Source organism: Bombina bombina, chromosome 9 (genome assembly GCF_027579735.1).
Source record: "Bombina bombina isolate aBomBom1 chromosome 9, aBomBom1.pri, whole genome shotgun sequence".
NCBI classification, from domain to species: domain Eukaryota; kingdom Metazoa; phylum Chordata; class Amphibia; order Anura; family Bombinatoridae; genus Bombina; species Bombina bombina.
In genome coordinates this window covers 218,930,874-218,951,815 of record NC_069507.1, presented here as the reverse complement: position 1 = coordinate 218,951,815, position 20,942 = coordinate 218,930,874, and the positions used below count along the sequence as shown (strand labels likewise).

Genomic DNA, 20,942 nt, shown 5'->3' with positions numbered 1-20,942 from the left:
TTGGTCCTCGCTAGCTGAGGCCAAGCCTTGAGAGCATTGAATATCGCTCTCAGTTCCAGAATATTTATCGGTAGAAGAGATTCTTCCCGAGACCAAAGACCCTGAGCTTTCAGGGATCCCCAGACCGCGCCCCAGCCCATCAGACTGGCGTCGGTCGTGACAATGACCCACTCTGGTCTGTGGAATGTCATCCCTCGTGACAGGTTGTCCAGGGACAGCCACCAACGGAGTGAGTCTCTGGTCCTCTGATTTACTTGTATCTTTGGAGACAAGTCTGTATAGTCCCCATTCCACTGACTGAGCATGCACAGTTGTAACGGTCTTAGATGAATGCGCGCAAAAGGAACTATGTCCATTGCCGCTACCATCAACCCGATCACTTCCATGCACTGAGCTACGGAAGGAAGGGGAACGGAATGAAGTATTCGACAAGAGTCCAGGAGCTTTGTCTTTCTGGCCTCTGTTAGAAAAATCCTCATTTCTGAGGAGTCTATAATTGTTCCCAAGAAGGGAACCCTTGTTGACGGGGATAGAGAACTCTTTTCCACGTTCACTTTCCAGCCGTGCGATCTGAGAAAGGCCAGGACGATGTCCGTGTGAGCCTTTGCTCGAGGGAGGGACGACGCTTGAATCAGAATGTCGTCCAGGTAAGGTACTACAGCAATGCCCCTTGGTCTTAGCACAGCTAGAAGGGACCCTAGTACCTTTGTGAAAATCCTTGGAGCAGTGGCTAATCCGAAAGGAAGCGCCACGAACTGGTAATGTTTGTCCAGGAATGCAAACCTTAGGAACCGATGATGTTCCTTGTGGATAGGAATATGTAGATACGCATCCTTTAAATCCACCGTGGTCATGAATTGACCTTCCTGGATGGAAGGAAGGATAGTTCGAATGGTTTCCATCTTGAAAGATGGGACCTTGAGAAATTTGTTTAAGATCTTGAGATCTAGGATTGGTCTGAATGTTCCCTCTTTTTTGGGAACTATGAACAGATTGGAGTAGAACCCCATCCCTTGTTCTCTCAATGGAACAGGATGAATCACTCCCATTTTTAACAGGTCTTCTACGCAAAGTAAGAACGCCTGTCTTTTTATGTGGTCTGAAGACAACTGAGACCTGTGGAACCTTCCCCTTGGGGGAAGTCCCTTGAATTCCAGAAGATAACCCTGGGAGACTATTTCTAGCGCCCAAGGATCCAGAACATCTCTTGCCCAAGCCTGAGCGAAGAGAGAGAGTCTGCCCCCCACCAGATCCGGTCCCGGATCGGGGGCCGATATTTCATGCTGTCTTGGTAGCAGTGGCAGGTTTCTTTGCCTGCTTTCCCTTGTTCCAGCCTTGCATTGGTCTCCAAGCTGGCTTGGCCTGAGAAGTATTACCTTCTTGCTTAGAGGACGTAGCACCTTGGGCTGGTCCGTTTTTACGAAAAGGGACGAAAATTAGGTCTATTTTTTGCCTTGAAAGGCCGATCCTGAGGAAGGGCATGGCCCTTACCCCCAGTGATATCAGAGATAATCTCTTTCAAGTCAGGACCAAACAGCGTTTTCCCCTTGAAAGGAATGTTTAGTAGCTTGTTCTTGGAAGACGCATCAGCCGACCAAGATTTCAACCAAAGCGCTCTGCGCGCCACAATAGCAAACCCAGAGTTCTTAGCCGCTAACTTAGCCAATTGCAAAGAGGCGTCTAGAGTGAAAGAATTAGCCAATTTGAGAGCATTGACTCTGTCCATAATCTCCTCATAAGGAGGCGAGTCACTATCGAGCACCTTAATCAGTTCATCAAACCAGAAATATGCGGCTGTAGTGACAGGGACAATGCATGAAATGGGTTGTAGAAGGTAACCCTGCTGAACAAACATCTTTTTAAGCAAACCTTCTAATTTTTTATCCATAGGATCTTTGAAAGCACAACTATCCTCTATGGGAATAGTGGTGCGTTTGTTTAACGTAGAAACCGCTCCCTCGACCTTGGGGACTGACTGCCATAAGTCCTTTCTGGGGTCGACCATAGGAAACAATTTTTTAAATATGGGGGGAGGGACGAAAGGAATACCGGGCCTTTCCCATTCCTTATTAACAATGTCCGCCACCCGCTTGGGTATAGGAAAAGCTTCTGGGAGCCCCGGCACCTCTAGGAACTTGTCCATTTTACATAGTTTCTCTGGGATGACCAAATTTTCACAATCATCCAGAGTGGATAATACCTCCTTAAGCAAAATGCGGAGATGTTCCAATTTAAATTTAAAAGTAATCACATCAGATTCAGCCTGCTGAGAAATATTCCCTAAATCAGTAATTTCTCCCTCAGACAAAACCTCCCTGGCCCCCTCAGATTGGGTTAGGGGCCCTTCAGAGATATTAATATCAGCGTCGTCATGCTCTTCAGTAACTAAAACAGAGCAGCCACGCTTACGCTGACAAGGGTTCATTTTGGCTAAAATGTTTTTGACAGAATTATCCATTACAGCCGTTAATTGTTGCATAGTAAGGAGTATTGGCGCGCTAGATGTACTAGGGGCCTCCTGAGTGGGCAAGACTCGTGTAGACGAAGGAGGGAATGATGCAGTACCATGCTTACTCCCCTCACTTGAGGAATCATCTTGGGCATCATTGTCATTATCACATAAATCACATTTATTTAAATGAATAGGAATTCTGGCTTCCCCACATTCAGAACACAGTCTATCTGGTAGTTCAGACATGTTAAACAGGCATAAACTTGATAAGAAAGTACAAAAAACGTTTTGAAATAAAACCGTTACTGTCACTTTAAATTTTAAACTGAACACACTTTATTACTGCAATTGCGAAAAAACATGAAGGAATTGTTCAAAATTCACCAAACTTTCACCACAGTGTCTTAAAGCCTTGAAAATATTGCACACCAAATTTGGAAGCTTTAACCCTTAAAATAACGGAACCGGAGCCGTTTTAAGCTTTAACCCCTTTACAGTCCCTGGTATCTGCTTTGCTGAGACCCAACCAAACCCAAGGGGAATACGATACCAAATGATGCCTTCAGAAGTCTTTTATAAGTATCAGAGCTCCTCTCACATGCGACTGCATGCCATGCCTCTCAAAAATAAGTGCGCAACACCGGCGCGAAAATGAGACTCTGCCTATGCTTTGGGAAAGCCCCTAAAGAATAAGGTGTCTAAAACAGTGCCTGCCGATATTATTATATCAAAATACCCAGAATAAATGATTCCTCAAGGCTAAATAAGTGTTAATATCAATCGATTTAGCCCAAAAAATGTCTACAGTCTAAATAAGCCCTTGTGAAGCCCTTATTTACAATCGTAATAAACATGGCTTACCGGATCCCATAGGGAAAATGACAGCTTCCAGCATTACATCGTCTTGTTAGAATGTGTCATACCTCAAGCAGCAAGGACTGCAAACTGTTCCCCCAACTGAAGTTAATGCTCTCAACAGTCCTGTGTGGAACAGCCATGGATTTTAGTTACGGTTGCTAAAATCATTTTCCTCATACAAACAGAATTCTTCATCTCTTTTCTGTTTCTGAGTAAATAGTACGTACCAGCACTATTTGAAAATAACAAACTCTTGATTGAATAATGAAAAACTACAGTTAAACACTAAAAAACTCTAAGCCATCTCCGTGGAGATGTTGCCTGTACAACGGCAAAGAGAATGACTGGGGTAGGCGGAGCCTAGGAGGGATCATGTGACCAGCTTTGCTGGGCTCTTTGCCATTTCCTGTTGGGGAGGAGAATATCCCACAAGTAAGGATGACGCCGTGGACCGGACACACCTATGTTGGAGAAAAACAGAATTTATGTTTACCTGATAAATTTCTTTCTCCAACGGTGTGTCCGGTCCACGGCGTCATCCTTACTTGTGGGATATTCTCCTCCCCAACAGGAAATGGCAAAGAGCCCAGCAAAGCTGGTCACATGATCCCTCCTAGGCTCCGCCTACCCCAGTCATTCGACCGACGTTAAGGAGGAATAATAGCATAGGAGAAACCATATGGTACCGTGGTGACTGTAGTTAAAGAAAATAAATTATCAGACCTGATTAAAAAACCAGGGCGGGCCGTGGACCGGACACACCGTTGGAGAAAGAAATTTATCAGGTAAACATAAATTCTGTTTTCTCCAACATAGGTGTGTCCGGTCCACGGCGTCATCCTTACTTGTGGGAACCAATACCAAAGCTTTAGGACACGGATGAAGGGAGGGAGCAAATCAGGTCACCTAAATGGAAGGCACCACGGCTTGCAAAACCTTTCTCCCAAAAATAGCCTCAGAAGAAGCAAAAGTATCAAACTTGTAAAATTTGGTAAAAGTGTGCAGTGAAGACCAAGTCGCTGCCCTACATATCTGATCAACAGAAGCCTCGTTCTTGAAGGCCCATGTGGAAGCCACAGCCCTAGTGGAATGAGCCGTGATTCTTTCGGGAGGCTGCCGTCCGGCAGTCTCGTAAGCCAATCTGATGATGCTTTTAATCCAAAAAGAGAGAGAGGTAGAAGTTGCTTTTTGACCTCTCCTTTTACCTGAATAAACAACAAACAGGGAAGATGTTTGTCTAAAATCCTTTGTAGCATCTAAATAGAATTTTAGAGCGCGAACAACATCCAAATTGTGCAACAAGCGTTCCTTCTTTGAAACTGGTTTCGGACACAGAGAAGGTACGATAATCTCCTGGTTAATGTTTTTGTTAGAAACAACTTTTGGAAGAAAACCAGGTTTAGTACGTAAAACCACCTTATCTGCATGGAACACCAGATAAGGAGGAGAACACTGCAGAGCAGATAATTCTGAAACTCTTCTAGCAGAAGAAATTGCAACTAAAAACAAAACTTTCCAAGATAATAACTTAATATCAACGGAATGTAAGGGTTCAAACGGAACCCCCTGAAGAACTGAAAGAACTAGATTGAGACTCCAAGGAGGAGTCAAAGGTTTGTAAACAGGCTTGATTCTAACCAGAGCCTGAACAAAGGCTTGAACATCTGGCACAGCTGCCAGTTTTTTGTGAAGTAACACCGACAAGGCAGAAATCTGTCCCTTCAGGGAACTTGCCGATAATCCTTTTTCCAATCCTTCTTGAAGGAAGGATAGAATCCTAGGAATCTTAACCTTGTCCCAAGGGAATCCTTTAGATTCACACCAACAGATATATTTTTTCCAAATTTTGTGGTAAATCTTTCTAGTTACAGGCTTTCTGGCCTGAACAAGAGTATCGATAACAGAATCTGAGAAACCTCGCTTCGATAAAATCAAGCGTTCAATCTCCAAGCAGTCAGCTGGAGTGAAACCAGATTCGGATGTTCGAACGGACCCTGAACAAGAAGGTCTCGTCTCAAAGGTAGCTTCCAAGGTGGAGCCGATGACATATTCACCAGATCTGCATACCAAGTCCTGCGTGGCCACGCAGGAGCTATCAAGATCACCGACGCCCTCTCCTGATTGATCCTGGCTACCAGCCTGGGGATGAGAGGAAACGGCGGGAACACATAAGCTAGTTTGAGGGTCCAAGGTGCTACTAGTGCATCCACTAGAGCCGCCTTGGGATCCCTGGATCTGGACCCGTAGCAAGGAACTTTGAAGTTCTGACGAGAGGCCATCAGATCCATGTCTGGAATGCCCCAAAGTTGAGTGACTTGGGCAAAGATTTCCGGATGGAGTTCCCACTCCCCCGGATGCAATGTCTGACGACTCAGAAAATCCGCTTCCCAATTTTCCACTCCCGGGATGTGGATAGCAGACAGGTGGCAGGAGTGAGACTCCGCCCATAGAATAATCTTGGTCACTTCTTCCATCGCTAGGGAACTCCTTGTTCCCCCCTGATGGTTGATGTACGCAACAGTCGTCATGTTGTCTGATTGAAACCGTATGAACTTGGTCCTCGCTAGCTGAGGCCAAGCCTTGAGAGCATTGAATATCGCTCTCAGTTCCAGAATATTTATCGGTAGAAGAGATTCTTCCCGAGACCAAAGACCCTGAGCTTTCAGGGATCCCCAGACCGCGCCCCAGCCCATCAGACTGGCGTCGGTCGTGACAATGACCCACTCTGGTCTGTGGAATGTCATCCCTCGTGACAGGTTGTCCAGGGACAGCCACCAACGGAGTGAGTCTCTGGTCCTCTGATTTACTTGTATCTTTGGAGACAAGTCTGTATAGTCCCCATTCCACTGACTGAGCATGCACAGTTGCAATGGTCTTAGATGAATGCGCGCAAAAGGAACTATGTCCATTGTCGCTACCATCAACCCGATCACTTCCATGCACTGAGCTACGGAAGGAAGAGGAACGGAATGAAGTATTCGACAAGAGTCCAGAAGCTTTGTCTTTCTGGCCTCTGTTAGAAAAATCCTCATTTCTGAGGAGTCTATAATTGTTCCCAAGAAGGGAACCCTTGTTGACGGGGATAGAGAACTCTTTTCCACGTTCACTTTCCAGCCGTGCGATCTGAGAAAGGCCAGGACGATGTCCGTGTGAGCCTTTGCTCGAGGGAGGGACGACGCTTGAATCAGAATGTCGTCCAGGTAAGGTACAACTGCAATGCCCCTTGGTCTTAGCACAGCTAGAAGGGACCCTAGTACCTTTGTGAAAATCCTTGGAGCAGTGGCTAATCCGAAAGGAAGCGCCACGAACTGGTAATGTTTGTCCAGGAATGCAAACCTTAGGAACCGATGATGTTCCTTGTGGATAGGAATATGTAGATACGCATCCTTTAAATCCACCGTGGTCATGAATTGACCTTCCTGGATGGAAGGAAGGATAGTTCGAATGGTTTCCATCTTGAAAGATGGGACCTTGAGAAATTTGTTTAAGATCTTGAGATCTAGGATTGGTCTGAACGTTCCCTCTTTTTTGGGAACTATGAACAGATTGGAGTAGAACCCCATCCCTTGTTCTCTCAATGGAACAGGATGAATCACTCCCATTTTTAACAGGTCTTCTACACAATGTAAGAACGCCTGTCTTTTTATGTGGTCTGAAGACAACTGAGACCTGTGGAACCTTCCCCTTGGGGGAAGTCCCTTGAATTCCAGAAGATAACCCTGGGAGACTATTTCTAGCGCCCAAGGATCCAGAACATCTCTTGCCCAAGCCTGAGCGAAGAGAGAGAGTCTGCCCCCCACCAGATCCGGTCCCGGATCGGGGGCCGATATTTCATGCTGTCTTGGTAGCAGTGGCAGGTTTCTTTGCCTGCTTTCCCTTGTTCCAGCCTTGCATTGGTCTCCAAGCTGGCTTGGCCTGAGAAGTATTACCCTCTTGCTTAGAGGACGTAGCACCTTGGGCTGGTCCGTTTTTACGAAAGGGACGAAAATTAGGTCTATTTTTTGCCTTGAAAGGCCGATCCTGAGGAAGGGCATGGCCCTTACCCCCAGTGATATCAGAGATAATCTCTTTCAAGTCAGGACCAAACAGCGTTTTCCCCTTGAAAGGAATGTTTAGTAGCTTGTTCTTGGAAGACGCATCAGCCGACCAAGATTTCAACCAAAGCGCTCTGCGCGCCACAATAGCAAACCCAGAATTCTTAGCCGCTAACTTAGCCAATTGCAAAGAGGCGTCTAGAGTGAAAGAATTAGCCAATTTGAGAGCATTGACTCTGTCCATAATCTCCTCATAAGGAGGAGAGTCACTATCGAGCACCTTAATCAGTTCATCAAACCAGAAATATGCGGCTGTAGTGACAGGGACAATGCATGAAATGGGTTGTAGAAGGTAACCCTGCTGAACAAACATCTTTTTAAGCAAACCTTCTAATTTTTTATCCATAGGATCTTTGAAAGCACAACTATCCTCTATGGGAATAGTGGTGCGTTTGTTTAAAGTAGAAACCGCTCCCTCGACCTTGGGGACTGACTGCCATAAGTCCTTTCTGGGGTCGACCATAGGAAACAATTTTTTAAATATGGGGGGAGGGACGAAAGGAATACCGGGCCTTTCCCATTCTTTATTAACAATGTCCGCCACCCGCTTGGGTATAGGAAAAGCTTCTGGGAGCCCCGGCACCTCTAGGAACTTGTCCATTTTACATAGTTTCTCTGGGATGACCAAATTTTCACAATCATCCAGAGTGGATAATACCTCCTTAAGCAAAATGCGGAGATGTTCCAATTTAAATTTAAAAGTAATCACATCAGATTCAGCCTGCTGAGAAATGTTCCCTAAATCAGTAATTTCTCCCTCAGACAAAACCTCCCTGGCTCCCTCAGATTGGGTTAGGGGCCCTTCAGAGATATTAATATCAGCGTCGTCATGCTCTTCAGTAACTAAAACAGAGCATCCACGCTTACGCTGACAAGGGTTCATTTTGGCTAAAATGTTTTTGACAGAATTATCCATTACAGCCGTTAATTGTTGCATAGTAAGGAGTATTGGCGCGCTAGATGTACTAGGGGCCTCCTGAGTGGGCAAGACTCGTGTAGACGAAGGAGGGAATGATGCAGTACCATGCTTACTCCCCTCACTTGAGGAATCATCTTGGGCATCATTGTCATTATCACATAAATCACATTTATTTAAATGAATAGGAATTCTGGCTTCCCCACATTCAGAACACAGTCTATCTGGTAGTTCAGACATGTTAAACAGGCATAAACTTGATAAGAAAGTACAAAAAACGTTTTGAAATAAAACCGTTACTGTCACTTTAAATTTTAAACTGAACACACTTTATTACTGCAATTGCGAAAAAACATGAAGGAATTGTTCAAAATTCACCAAACTTTCACCACAGTGTCTTAAAGCCTTGAAAATATTGCACACCAATTTTGGAAGCTTTAACCCTTAAAATAACGGAACCGGAGCCGTTTTAAGCTTTAACCCCTTTACAGTCCCTGGTATCTGCTTTGCTGAGACCCAACCAAACCCAAGGGGAATACGATACCAAATGATGCCTTCAGAAGTCTTTTATCAGTATCAGAGCTCCTCTCACATGCGACTGCATGCCATGCCTCTCAAAAAACAAGTGCGCAACACCGGCGCGAAAATGAGACTCTGCCTATGCTTTGGGAAAGCCCCTAAAGAATAAGGTGTCTAAAACAGTGCCTGCCGATATAAATATATCAAAATACCCAGAATAAATGATTCCTCAAGGCTAAATAAGTGTTAATATCAATCGATTTAGCCCAAAATATGTCTACAGTCTAAATAAGCCCTTGTGAAGCCCTTATTTACAATCGAAATAAACATGGCTTACCGGATCCCATAGGGAAAATGACAGCTTCCAGCATTACATCGTCTTGTTAGAATGTGTCATACCTCAAGCAGCAAAGGACTGCAAACTGTTCCCCCAACTGAAGTTAATGCTCTCAACAGTCCTGTGTGGAACAGCCATGGATTTTAGTTACGGTTGCTAAAATCATTTTCCTCATACAAACAGAATTCTTCATCTCTTTTCTGTTTCTGAGTAAATAGTACGTACCAGCACTATTTGAAAATAACAAACTCTTGATTGAATAATGAAAAACTACAGTTAAACACTAAAAAACTCTAAGCCATCTCCGTGGAGATGTTGCCTGTACAACGGCAAAGAGAATGACTGGGGTAGGCGGAGCCTAGGAGGGATCATGTGACCAGCTTTGCTGGGCTCTTTGCCATTTCCTGTTGGGGAGGAGAATATCCCACAAGTAAGGATGACGCCGTGGACCGGACACACCTATGTTGGAGAAAAGTGTGTTTTTTTTCCATTTTTTCCTCATATTTTTTTTTTTTTTTTTTAGTAAATTATAAGACATGATGAAAATAATGGTATCTTTAGAAAGTCCATTTAATGACGAGAAAAACGGTATATAATATGTGTGGTTACAGTAAACGAGTAAGAGGAAAATTACAGCTAAACACAAACACTGCAGAAATGTAAAAATAGCCATTGTCATTAAGGGTAAGAAAATTGAAAAATGGTCCGGTCATTAAGGGGTTAAAGGGATATGAAACCCCATTTTTTTCTTTCACGATTCAGATAGAGCATGCAATGTAAGCAACTAATAATTTACTCCTATTATCAATTTTTCTTCGTTCTCTTGGTATCTTATTTGAAAAAGCAGGAGTAAGCTTATATTTAGCTGCCAATCTGCAAGCGCTACCCAGGTGCTGAACCACAAATAAAGATACCAAGATAACAAAGAAAATTGATAATAGGAGTAAATTATTAGTTGCTTAAATTGCATGCTCTATCTGAATCATGAAAGAAAAGAAATGAGTTTCATATCCCTTTAAGTGTTTCAATCTCAAACATATTAGTATTTAGCAGTCTTTATCTGTGTGTTTTTTATAAATATATTTAAATAGATCTGATAAAGCAGAGTATGAAAATCATAAATCAACTTCTTAACCACATAACAATTACAGCTGATGTCATTCTATATATCAGGGTTCTTCACTAACAGGACAGATTATAAAGATATCTGAACTGAAGCACATGTGAAATAATCTGCCACATTTTTTCTTTCAGGATTCAGATAGAGCAGCAATTTTAAGCAATTTTCTAATTTACTCCCATTATCAATTGTTCTTTATCCTCTTGGTATCTTTATTTGAAAAAGCAGGAATGTAAGCTTAGGATCAGCACCTGGGTAGCACTTTTTGATTGCTTACATTTAGCCACCAATAAGTAAGCGCTACCTAGATGCTAAACCAAATATGAGCTAGCTCCTAAGCTTACATTCAAATAAAGATACTAAGAGAACAAAGAAAAATTGATAATAGTAATAAATTAGAAAGTAGCTTAAAAGTGCATGTTCTATCTGAATCATGAAAGAAACAAAAATGGGTTTCATATCCCTTTAACTATGAGTATTAAAGGGACAGTGCAGCCAAATTGGATCCACGGGAATGCATTTCAGTTTTGAATAGAAGCATTTTTGTATTTTTTTGTAATTTTTGTAATAGAAGCATTTTTTGCACCATGCACCAGCATTTTACCAACAGCACTTGCTCAGAGAGCCAAAGGTGCTTGTACCATCTAGTAATGACTTAATTTGTTAATTGCCGACATGATACAAGCCCCACTGATGATCTGATCAGCTGCAGTATTTAAAATGCTGGTGCACTGAAAATATCTAAGAGAAAAATGTTGACACTAAAACAGTAATAACTTTTATTAGAAGCATTTTTGCCAGTAGATGTATAATGCAAATATGTTTCTATTCAAACATCTAATTCGTCTATGTGCATTTAAATTTTGAATGGAATGTCCCTTTAAAAAAAGACCACTAAATACAGTAGAATTGCACAATTAATGAGTGCTTAATAAAAAGACAATGCAGTAACACTTACTCTGTACCATATGACAGATATCAGCAAATCACAGACTAGTATACGAATACCCTGTGAGCTTGTTCAAATTGCTCAGTAGGAGCTGTCGCCTCAAAAAGTTATTGAATGCACTTTCTGAATCAAACGTTTAATTTTGACTTGAGTGTCCCTTTAACCTGACCTTGTACTAACCTGCTCTTCCCCAAAGCTATCCTGAATATCTGGCCTGTTAGTGAGTCCTGTAACGGAAGAACCCCATTTCAGATTAAAGACATCAGAGCCTCCACTAAAGAAAAGTGACCATAAAAATCCACTGAAGTAAATAAGCTCAGTATGTAGATGGTCTCCAGAGTATGTAATGCCCCTTATTCCTCTATTATCTCCAGTAGACAGGTTTGTATAGATAACCCTGGTTAGAAAACTGCAAATCTCCCCAAGCTCTCTCTATGGAAGGAGGCTCCCTAATATTTTTTTTTTTCCGGAGGGGTAAAGGTGCTCTCATTCTATAGCTTCTCTGACAGGCCCAGATAATCCTACAAACCAATACAGGTAGCCCTCAGTTTACGCCGGGGTTAGGTTCCAGAAGGAATGGTTGTAAATCGAAACCGTTGTAAATTGAAACCCAGTTTTTAATGTAAGTCAATGGGAAGTGAGGGAGATAGGTTCCGGGCCCCTCTCAAAATTGTCATAAGTAACACCTAATACATTATTTTTGAAGCTTTGAAATGAAGACTTTAAATGCTAAACAGCATTATTAACCTAATAAAATAATCACACAACACAGAATATATAATTAAACTAAGTTAAATGAACAAAAACATTTGCTAAACAGCATTATAAACCTAATAAAATAATCACACAACACAGACTTCACTTGCATTTTTCTGCAAACAGTTCTTTCTATGCATTCCAATCTGGACGGATTTATAGACAGGAAGATCTTGTTCCTTTGAAATCTGATCGATGGGTCTGGTTAAACTGATTAATTTCAGCTTGCTTGGCTTTGCTGCAACACAAGCGGACAGCTCCACCTACTGGCTATTTTAATAAATGCACTGCTTCTCAATGCTTTTCAATAGCAGTCACATGACTGGAAAAAAAGGTTGTTATTCTGAAACGGTGTAAATTGAACCGTTGTAAAACGAGGGCCACCTGTATTTGAAAGGAGTCAGGTTTTGCTTTGGTTTGACTAGAAATGTCCTGGTCTTGTAAGGTCTAGATTCCTAAAGGCCAATGGCCTCTGATTTCAAAGCTAGCAGTTATAGATGGCAGCATACTGAAATACAGGTTTACCAACAGCATGATAAGAAGATTTCTTAAAGTAAATATAAATTGTGCTACATTAAGACTATAGCTTAAAGTGCCATAAAACAGGTTGCGATCTGTGCATATCCTAAAAATGCTAAATAATTTAAAACAGTTTGCATAAAAAAATAGTTTAAAATTGCTGGCAAGTATTTTAAAATAATTTAAAAAATAAGCAAAATGAATTACATAGCTAAACTGCCTGGAGCAGCTAACTCCACCCCTCTTATCAGTGTTTAGACACAGGCATTGTATTTCAACTGAGTTCCCAGCTTCTAGGCATGCTCCAGCAGATAATCCCTATTTACTTTTGCATTTTACCAAAAGAATAAAATAGATACAGCCATAAAAGGAAATGTGTGGAGGAAGTTAGAGCTGTACAATTCAGAAACTAAAAAGAAAGAGTTAATGGCGAGGCACTGCAGTATAAATTTGCAGGTAAAGTAATTAAAGTACATTTTATATTATTTTGTCTCTATCCCAACTTGTTTTATGTCCCTTCAAGAGAGACTATAATTTTACTTACATGGAATGTTACCATGTTCCTGACCATTCAACCAAAGACTGTTCTAGCACTTCCTTGTACCTCACATTTTACATGCATCAAGAAAAGGTAGAACAAAAAGCACCACCAGTGAATACTTTACTGTACAGTGGGCGTTGCAGTCTAACTCACAAGAGAAATAATTCATGACCATCTGGCAGTTCATTTAAATGTGCACAAATACCCGGAGAACCCTTTGTACTGAACATCTGCTAATGAAGTAAACAGACACGTAGTCATGACGTAAACACGTGTGCGTGGGACTAAATGCACATCCATGCCAAACATGTTTCAAAGGAAAACCTCCTAAAGGAGAAATGTTGGGAGATTAGTATCTAAGTGTCAGTGAAATTGAATTGCATGCACCATACATGTTGTATGTTCTACGGCTCTTGTGCTAAACATTATTTACACAAAACACAGTGCAGTATGTGCTTCTAAAGCATCATGTATGTGTGTGCTTGTAACTTATCTCACAATAATCTTATCACTGCTCACCGGCAGACCATGATTTAACAACTGAAAGGGACAGTCTTTTAGAAAGATTTGTAGATGATCCATTTATACATCCCATCTGGGAGTGTTTTTGTAACAATGTATAGTTTTTCTGATTATCAGACTCCTAACCAAGCCCCAAAGTATCAGATGTAAATGGAGTCTTCGGATTCCTGCTTCTCCTGTTTGTTTAATGGGTCTTTTCATATGCAGAAGAGGGGGAGTATCTCTGCTCTTCCTGCTTTACAAGCCCCTTTCAGTGGGTGTCCCAGCCTAACCTCACTAACAGTGCTAAACTGGCAGCTTCTAAGTACGTTTTTAAAATATTTTATACTAGATGTTTATATCAGTATCTGTGCATATCCCTCTTTATAGTAGTGTCTATTACATTATATAACATGGTGTATACTATCCCTTTAAATTTTCAAACCCAGTGTTAAAAAGTATATTTTATATAATTTATAATCCCTTTATTACCCATTCCCCAGTTTTGCATAACCAGCACTGTTATATTAATACACTATTTACCTCTGTGATTACCTTGTATCTAAGCCTCTTTTGACAGCCCCCTGATCACATGACATTTTATTTATTATCTATTGACTTTCATTTTAGCCAATTAATACAGCGTCTGCCACAAGCCACGGGCAAGACACAATGTTATCTATATGGCTCACATGAACTAGTTCTCCACTGTTGTGAAAAGCAAATAAAAAAAGCATATGATAAGAGGCGGCCTTCAAGGGCTTAGAAATCATATGAGCCTTCCTAGGTTTAGTTTTCAACTAAGAATATCAAGAACAAAGCAAAATAGGTGATAAAAGTAAAATGGAAAGTTGTTTAAAATTACATGCCATATTTGAAACATGAAAGTTTTTATTGGACTGGACTGTCCCTTTAAAAGGCAACTTAAAGGGACATTATACACATTTTTTCTTTGCATAAATGTTTTGTAGATCTATTTATATAGCCCCTAGTTTTTTGTTTTTTTTAATGGATAGTTTTGCTTATTTTTAAATAACGTTGCTCTGATTTTCAGACTCCTAACCAAGCCACAAAGTTTTAGAAGAATACTGACGTATACCTACTCCAGCTTGTTTCTGTTTGTGTAAAGGGTCTTTTCATATGCAGAGGAATGGGGAAGTGTCTGATATTTACCACTTGCAGTGGGTGTTCCAGTGACCTTTTTAACAGTGCTAAACTTGAAGCTTCTAAGTAAGTTTTTAAACGGTTTTATGCTGGATTTTTAGATCAGTATCTGTGCATATTATTCTTTATAGTAGTGTCTATTACATGCAGTTATATGACAATTGGTGTATACTGTCCCTTTAAAGGGACATAAAAGTGTAAAATGAAACTTATCTGATGTGTGAGAGCATTTTATTAATGTGCAGTTGCTTGCATATAATTATACGTTTAAACCCTGCAAAAGGGTTAAACACATAATTCGAGTCATCTCTAGCTTGCTCCCAGTAGTGCTTTGCTGTTCTGAACACATCTGGTGAGCCAGTAAATTGAGACAAATGATCCACCAGTCACCAGCTAGCGCCCAGTAGTGCTTTGCTGCTCTCGATCCTACCTAGATTCGTCTTAGTAAAAATGCTCATAGCCAGATGACCCACATACCTGGTTTTGGAGCAGTTTGGATGATCACCTCAATATTAGCGCTCTGTGCCTTTTGGTCACCTGTTCCAGAGTTGCAATCGCTTGCTGTATCTCCCTGCTTGGGCTCAGGTCCTTTTTCCGTTGCATCTAGTTCGGTATTCAGGTTTTTCAGCTCTTCTTCAGAGATCACAGACTTGTGCATACTGGAAATATCACAGGAAACCGGGATCTCAGCCTGAGAATCCATCTGCTCTTCTGAATGTCCTGTGCAAAGTGAGAGAGATTCACATGAACACGTTATCCATGTAATTTAGTCCACAACTGGAGAAAAAGCAACATAATTTATGTAAGAACTTACCTGATAAATTTATTTGTTTCATGGTGGCGAGAGTCCACAAGCTTGTTACTGATGGGATATACATTCCTACAAGGAGGAGGCAAAGTTTCCCAAACCTCAGAAGCCTACAAATACCCTGCCACCTCACTCATACCTCAGTTTAAAGTATAGCCAAGAGGTGAAGTGTTTAAGGAGTAAAGCATAAAAAAAGAGGAGCAGGAAACAAAGATGTGCTATTTAAAATTAACCCAAAAATAAAGAAAAATTGAGTGTGCCTCATGGACTCTCGTCACCATGAAAGAAATGAATTAATCCGGTAAGTTCATACATAAATTATGTTTTCTTTCATATAGGTGGCGAGAGTCCACGAGCTTGTTACTGATGGGCTATGATACCCAAGATGTGGAAGTCCTCGAGTAACAAATAAAGGGAGGGATAAAAATAAAAACAGCTATTTTGTAAAATAAAAATAAAAACAAATCATAGGCACTAGAATTAAACTGAGACAGTTGCCTGAATAACCTTTCTACCAAAGGCAAAAACATTAAAATGATAGAATTTAGTAAAGGTATGCAAGGAAGACCAAGTGGCCGCTTTGCAGATTTGATCAACTGAGGTATGAGTGCGGTGGGAAGGGTATTTATAGGCTTTTGAGGTTTGGGAAACTTTGGCTCCTCCTGGTAGGAATGTATATCCCATCAGTAACAAGCTGATGGACTCTCGCCACCTATATGAAAGATTACATATTTGCAATTTTTAAAAATGTTTTAAAGATAGTTGCCCAGTTATCTTAAACTTAATATTGGCTTTTTTAGGTGATAACAATAACAAGGTTTTACAAACTGTAAAAACTATAGGCAACCTCCATTGTTCATTGATATCAGCTTTTGGCCATCTCTGCAATAGGTATCGTTGACAGTTCTACTAATTTAAAGCACCGCAATAGCGTGAGTTTAACTGCACAAAGCATTTTACCACACTAATTAGTGCCTCTAACTGTGCTCTTATGTCATTGCTGGCTGCTATTATCAGCTATCACTGAAACTGTTCTGTAGCCGATAAAACTGGCTAACAGCGGCACAAGAGCTTAAAGGAATAGTCTAGTCAAAATTAAACTTTCATGACTTATTTAACTCTTATCAATTTTTCTTCGTACGCTTGGTATCTTTATTTGAAAAAGCAGGAATGTAAGCATAGGAGCCGGAACATTTTTGGTTCAGCACCTGGGTAGCAAGTTCTGATTGGTGTCTAAATGTAGCCACCAATCAGCAAGCGCTACCCAGGCGCTAAACCAAAAATGGGATGTCTACTAAGCTTACCTTCAAATAAAGATACCAAGAGAACAAAGAAAAAATTGATAATAGTAATAAATTAGAAAGTTGCTTAAAATTGCTGCTCTATATGAATAATGAAAGTTTAAATTTTGATTAGACTATTCCTTAAAATGACCATTACAAGGGATACTAAACCCAATTTTTTTTCTTTCATGATTCTTTCAGATAGAGCATCAACTTTCTAATTTACTCCTATTATCAATTTTCTTCGTTCTCCTGCTATCTTTATTTGAAAAGCAGCAATGTAAAGCTTAGGAGCTGGACCATTTTAGGTTCAGAACAGTGGCTAGCACTTGCTTTTTGGTGGCTACATTTAGCTAAAACAAAAATGGGCTGGCTCCTAAGCTTTACTTTCCTGGTTTTCAAATAAAGATAGCAAGAGAATGAAGAAAAATTAACAATAGGATTAAATTAGAACTTTGTTTAAAATTGCATGCTCTATCTGAATCATTAAATAAAAAAATTGGGTTCAGTGTCCCTTTAAGTACAGCAGAATTGTATAATCAACAAGTTCAAAATTAAACTACAATTCAATAACAAACTGAATTTAAAATAAGCAGATTTTTTTCCCTGACAAATTTCAAAATCATCTTCAATTTGCTGCCCCCTGTATCATGTGAAAGTATTCAGTCAACTACATACACTTCTATGGCTGTATCTATATCTATCTAAGCTTTGGTAGAATGCAGCAATTTTTAAACAATCTTGTAGGATATGCACGCATCTCAACGTGTTTTATTGCACTTTAAGGTAGGTTTGTCCATGATTACAGGGCTCTGACTGAAAGGTTGGTCACTGGTCCAGAACTCTCATATTTTCTGAGTCTTGTTGTGTAGATAAATGTTGATCAGGTATTGTCTCCTGTGGAGACAAAAAAGAGTTGGTGGTGAGATGCCCACGGTTGCGCAGAAGTGTGGAAGATCCTCTGGTAGCCTACATGTTGCAGTCTTGCCGTCTCTAGAAGCTACAATGCTGACAGGGAAGCCCCATCTGTATGAGATTTTAGTCTCTCTGAGAATGCCAGTTACAGATTTTAGGTTTCTTCTTTTTAGTAAAGTAGTTGGGCTTATGTCATAAATGATTTATATCCAATTTCCAAGGTGAGTTATAAAGTCCTTGGTTCTAGCAATGCATAAGATACCATGCTTGTTTAAAAGTAGAAGTATATCATTCCTGGGGGTTGCTTTTAGGGAAGGTTTGGTCCTCATGGTCCTGTGTGCTCTATCAAAATATCAGACGAGTAACGAGTTCCTTACATAGTCCGAAATAGATCTTGCAGATAGCCGTGCAGTACTGTAGGATGAATAGATTTAGGCACCTCCTTTATCTGAAGATTGTGCCTTTGGTGATGGTGTTGAGATCTTCAACTTAATCAAGTAATGCAGCTATAGTTGATTCTTGAGATTCAAACTGGATAGCATAGCTTTGCACCTTTGTATGTAAATTAGCATGTTCAGTCTCTAAATCAGTGACTCTAGTTGTTATTTGCATGATATCTCTATGTAATTCCCCGAAGAGACTACAGACTGCCTTCATTTTAAGATCATCTTTAGTGGTTAAAGATTGTAAATCTTCCCTAGTGATAGAAGTTGATGGTAGTGGTGATTGGTCGTGGATTTGCACTGTTTGTTATCTATGTGACTTAGGAGGAGTATATGTCTGCGATTCCAAAGGCTTTAGTTAATGGTTTAGTGTTGGACTTCAGTGTCTTCTCCATCCTACCCGTTTTTTTATGAAGCATGACCACAACCTAAATGTATGGTGTTTTCAGAAGTGTCCCAGTAGAGTGCAGATGTATTATAAGCTGAAGTTCAAAATGTGGTAGATAGTAAATAAAAGCAGATGCATATAGGTGCTATCTGAGATATCTATGCAGACTTTAAGCACTTTTAATTTTAAATGTTAAGAAAATAGAAAGTAAATATAGCACACTGTAGGGTGAGAATCTTCCAATTTTCAGATCTGCAAGCAGCTTAAATAATGAGTTACAGCAGTACTCTGATGTAGCGCTTTAACTATATAAACTATGCTAACACTGCGGATGAAACATTTTTACTTTGTCCTGTGGCTATAACAGGTGATTAAGTATCTGGCATAAGATGTGCTTGTATACCAAGCCTGTTGAACATGAATTAATCTCCTATGTGTTTACTAAAATATGTGTCCTCATCAACTTGACTTTTTTCAGTCTTAAGACCAGCAATTAGATGACATATGAAGTTGTTGAAAGGCATATATGTGCTTATCTAATGTTAGCATATGCTGTCCTAATAAATTAGGTAAAACATCCCGAAGCTGCCTTACTGGATTCACCTTGTGAGTACGCCTAAATGGTGAGAGAGTTGCAGAGCAGCCAAGTCTTCTAGAGGCTATGATGTCTGCGTCATGTGCACCTCATAGTCGTCTCCTCAAGGATGATACGCCCGGTCGTGGAGGAGAGAGAGAAGTACTCCATTGTTTTGCCTGTCTTTTAGGTGTGGCCTTCAGAGCTACTCTAATATAAGGCCATAATCTGGAGCAGCCAAGCTCCACCCCCAGCATTAAGCTTTTTTTATACTTCATGACTGAATGCCTCTTTATAGTATCACTGGTAAATCCTAGCGTTTCAAAATGCTAGGATTTACCATCACTTTAAGCAGTAGATTATTTGCAAAGCTTGTTTTTGTAGCATTCTAATTGAAGAGATCAAGTAGTACATTAGAAGTATAAATCACACACTCTACAGAACAGCTACAAGTAGTTACGTTTTAAACAGCTGTGGATTCTCTAAAAGATGAAAACGTGTTAGCCAGAACCCTGGGTAGGCTCAATAAGTGCAAAAATAAGTGATGTATTTAGGCTGGCTCCCAATTAAAACTAGGCCCACCCTTAAAGAGGAAAACATCCAACAACAGCCTCTTGATGTGGAGATATCATGGAGGAATTGGGTATGTGCCCACATGCGCAGTATTACCACATACAAGGTAGATTTCCCAGTCCTACTATATCATGTTAGGTAAACAAAAACATTTAAATCATGGACACCCTAACACCAAAACCAGAAAATGTGACATTTCCAAAAGGAGCACAGAAACAGAGTTAGCAGTATTTTACTCTCTGCAGAAATACCATACACCAATAAATCACAGAGTCAAGGCCACCATTGAGTGTAATATATGTTTTTACTTGGCATAGTTTTCTCCTAAAATAAGTTAAGTATAAGACATAAGCAAATGCTCTAAACCCTTCTACAGGCCAACAACACTAAAAAAATTTCATGGCAGGATTATTCAGCACCAGACAGCAGTTGTGTTTATCCTTACCATCATTTATGGAATGAGGCACCTCCCCAACCTGGAGAAACTTTAGCATTTTCTTCAGCACTTTCTTATGTGATTTAGTAGGTTGGAAATGAAACGCAGACAATCTAAAAACAAAAAGCATGGATTTATTCCTTTTCTTGTCTTTTTTTCAACTGAGACAGGATCAAAACGTTATCACATCTCCATGTGTTGTGATCTTGCATGATAATTATCAGTGGAAGGAGAAGCAGCTAATTACAAGTTTAAAGGGACGTCATACTCAAATATTGAAGCACTTGAAAGTGATGCAGGACAGCTGTAAAAAGCAGACTAGAAAAACATAATTTATGCTTACCTGATAAATTTATTTCTCTTGCAGTGTATCCAGTCCACGGATCATCCATTACTTGTGGGATATTCTCCTTCCCAACAGGAAGTTGCAAGAGGATCACCCACAGCAGAGCTGCTATATAGCTCCTCCCCTCACTGCCATATCCAGTCATTCGACCGAAACAAGCCGAGAAAGGAGAAACCATAGGGTGCAGTGGTGACTGTAGTTTAATTAAAATTTAGACCTGCCTTAAAAGGACAGGGCGGGCCGTGGACTGGATACACAAGAGAAATAAATTTATCAGGTAAGCATAAATTATGTTTTCTCTTGTTAAGTGTATCCAGTCCACGGATCATCCATTACTTGTGGGATACCAATACCAAAGCTAAAGTACACGGATGATGGGAGGGACAAGGCAGGAACTTAAACGGAAGGAACCATTGCCTGTAGAACCTCTCTCCCAAAAACAGCCTCCGA

At 40.4% G+C, this 20,942-nt stretch overlaps 1 protein-coding gene across 4 annotated transcripts in view; it reads right to left on the bottom strand.

The window, feature by feature from the left end:
- Positions 1 to 20,942, bottom strand: part of ATE1 (arginyltransferase 1) — a 242,350-nt gene that overhangs the window by 161,096 nt on the left and 60,312 nt on the right. For all 4 annotated transcript variants that reach the window (XM_053692644.1, XM_053692642.1, XM_053692643.1 and 1 more), the window contains exons 4-5: positions 20,156 to 20,259; positions 15,204 to 15,446 (exon numbers count right to left, since the gene is read on the bottom strand). In XM_053692644.1, the coding sequence (XP_053548619.1) occupies positions 15,204 to 15,446; positions 20,156 to 20,259 (347 nt within the window). The remainder of the gene's footprint in view (positions 1 to 15,203; positions 15,447 to 20,155; positions 20,260 to 20,942) is intronic.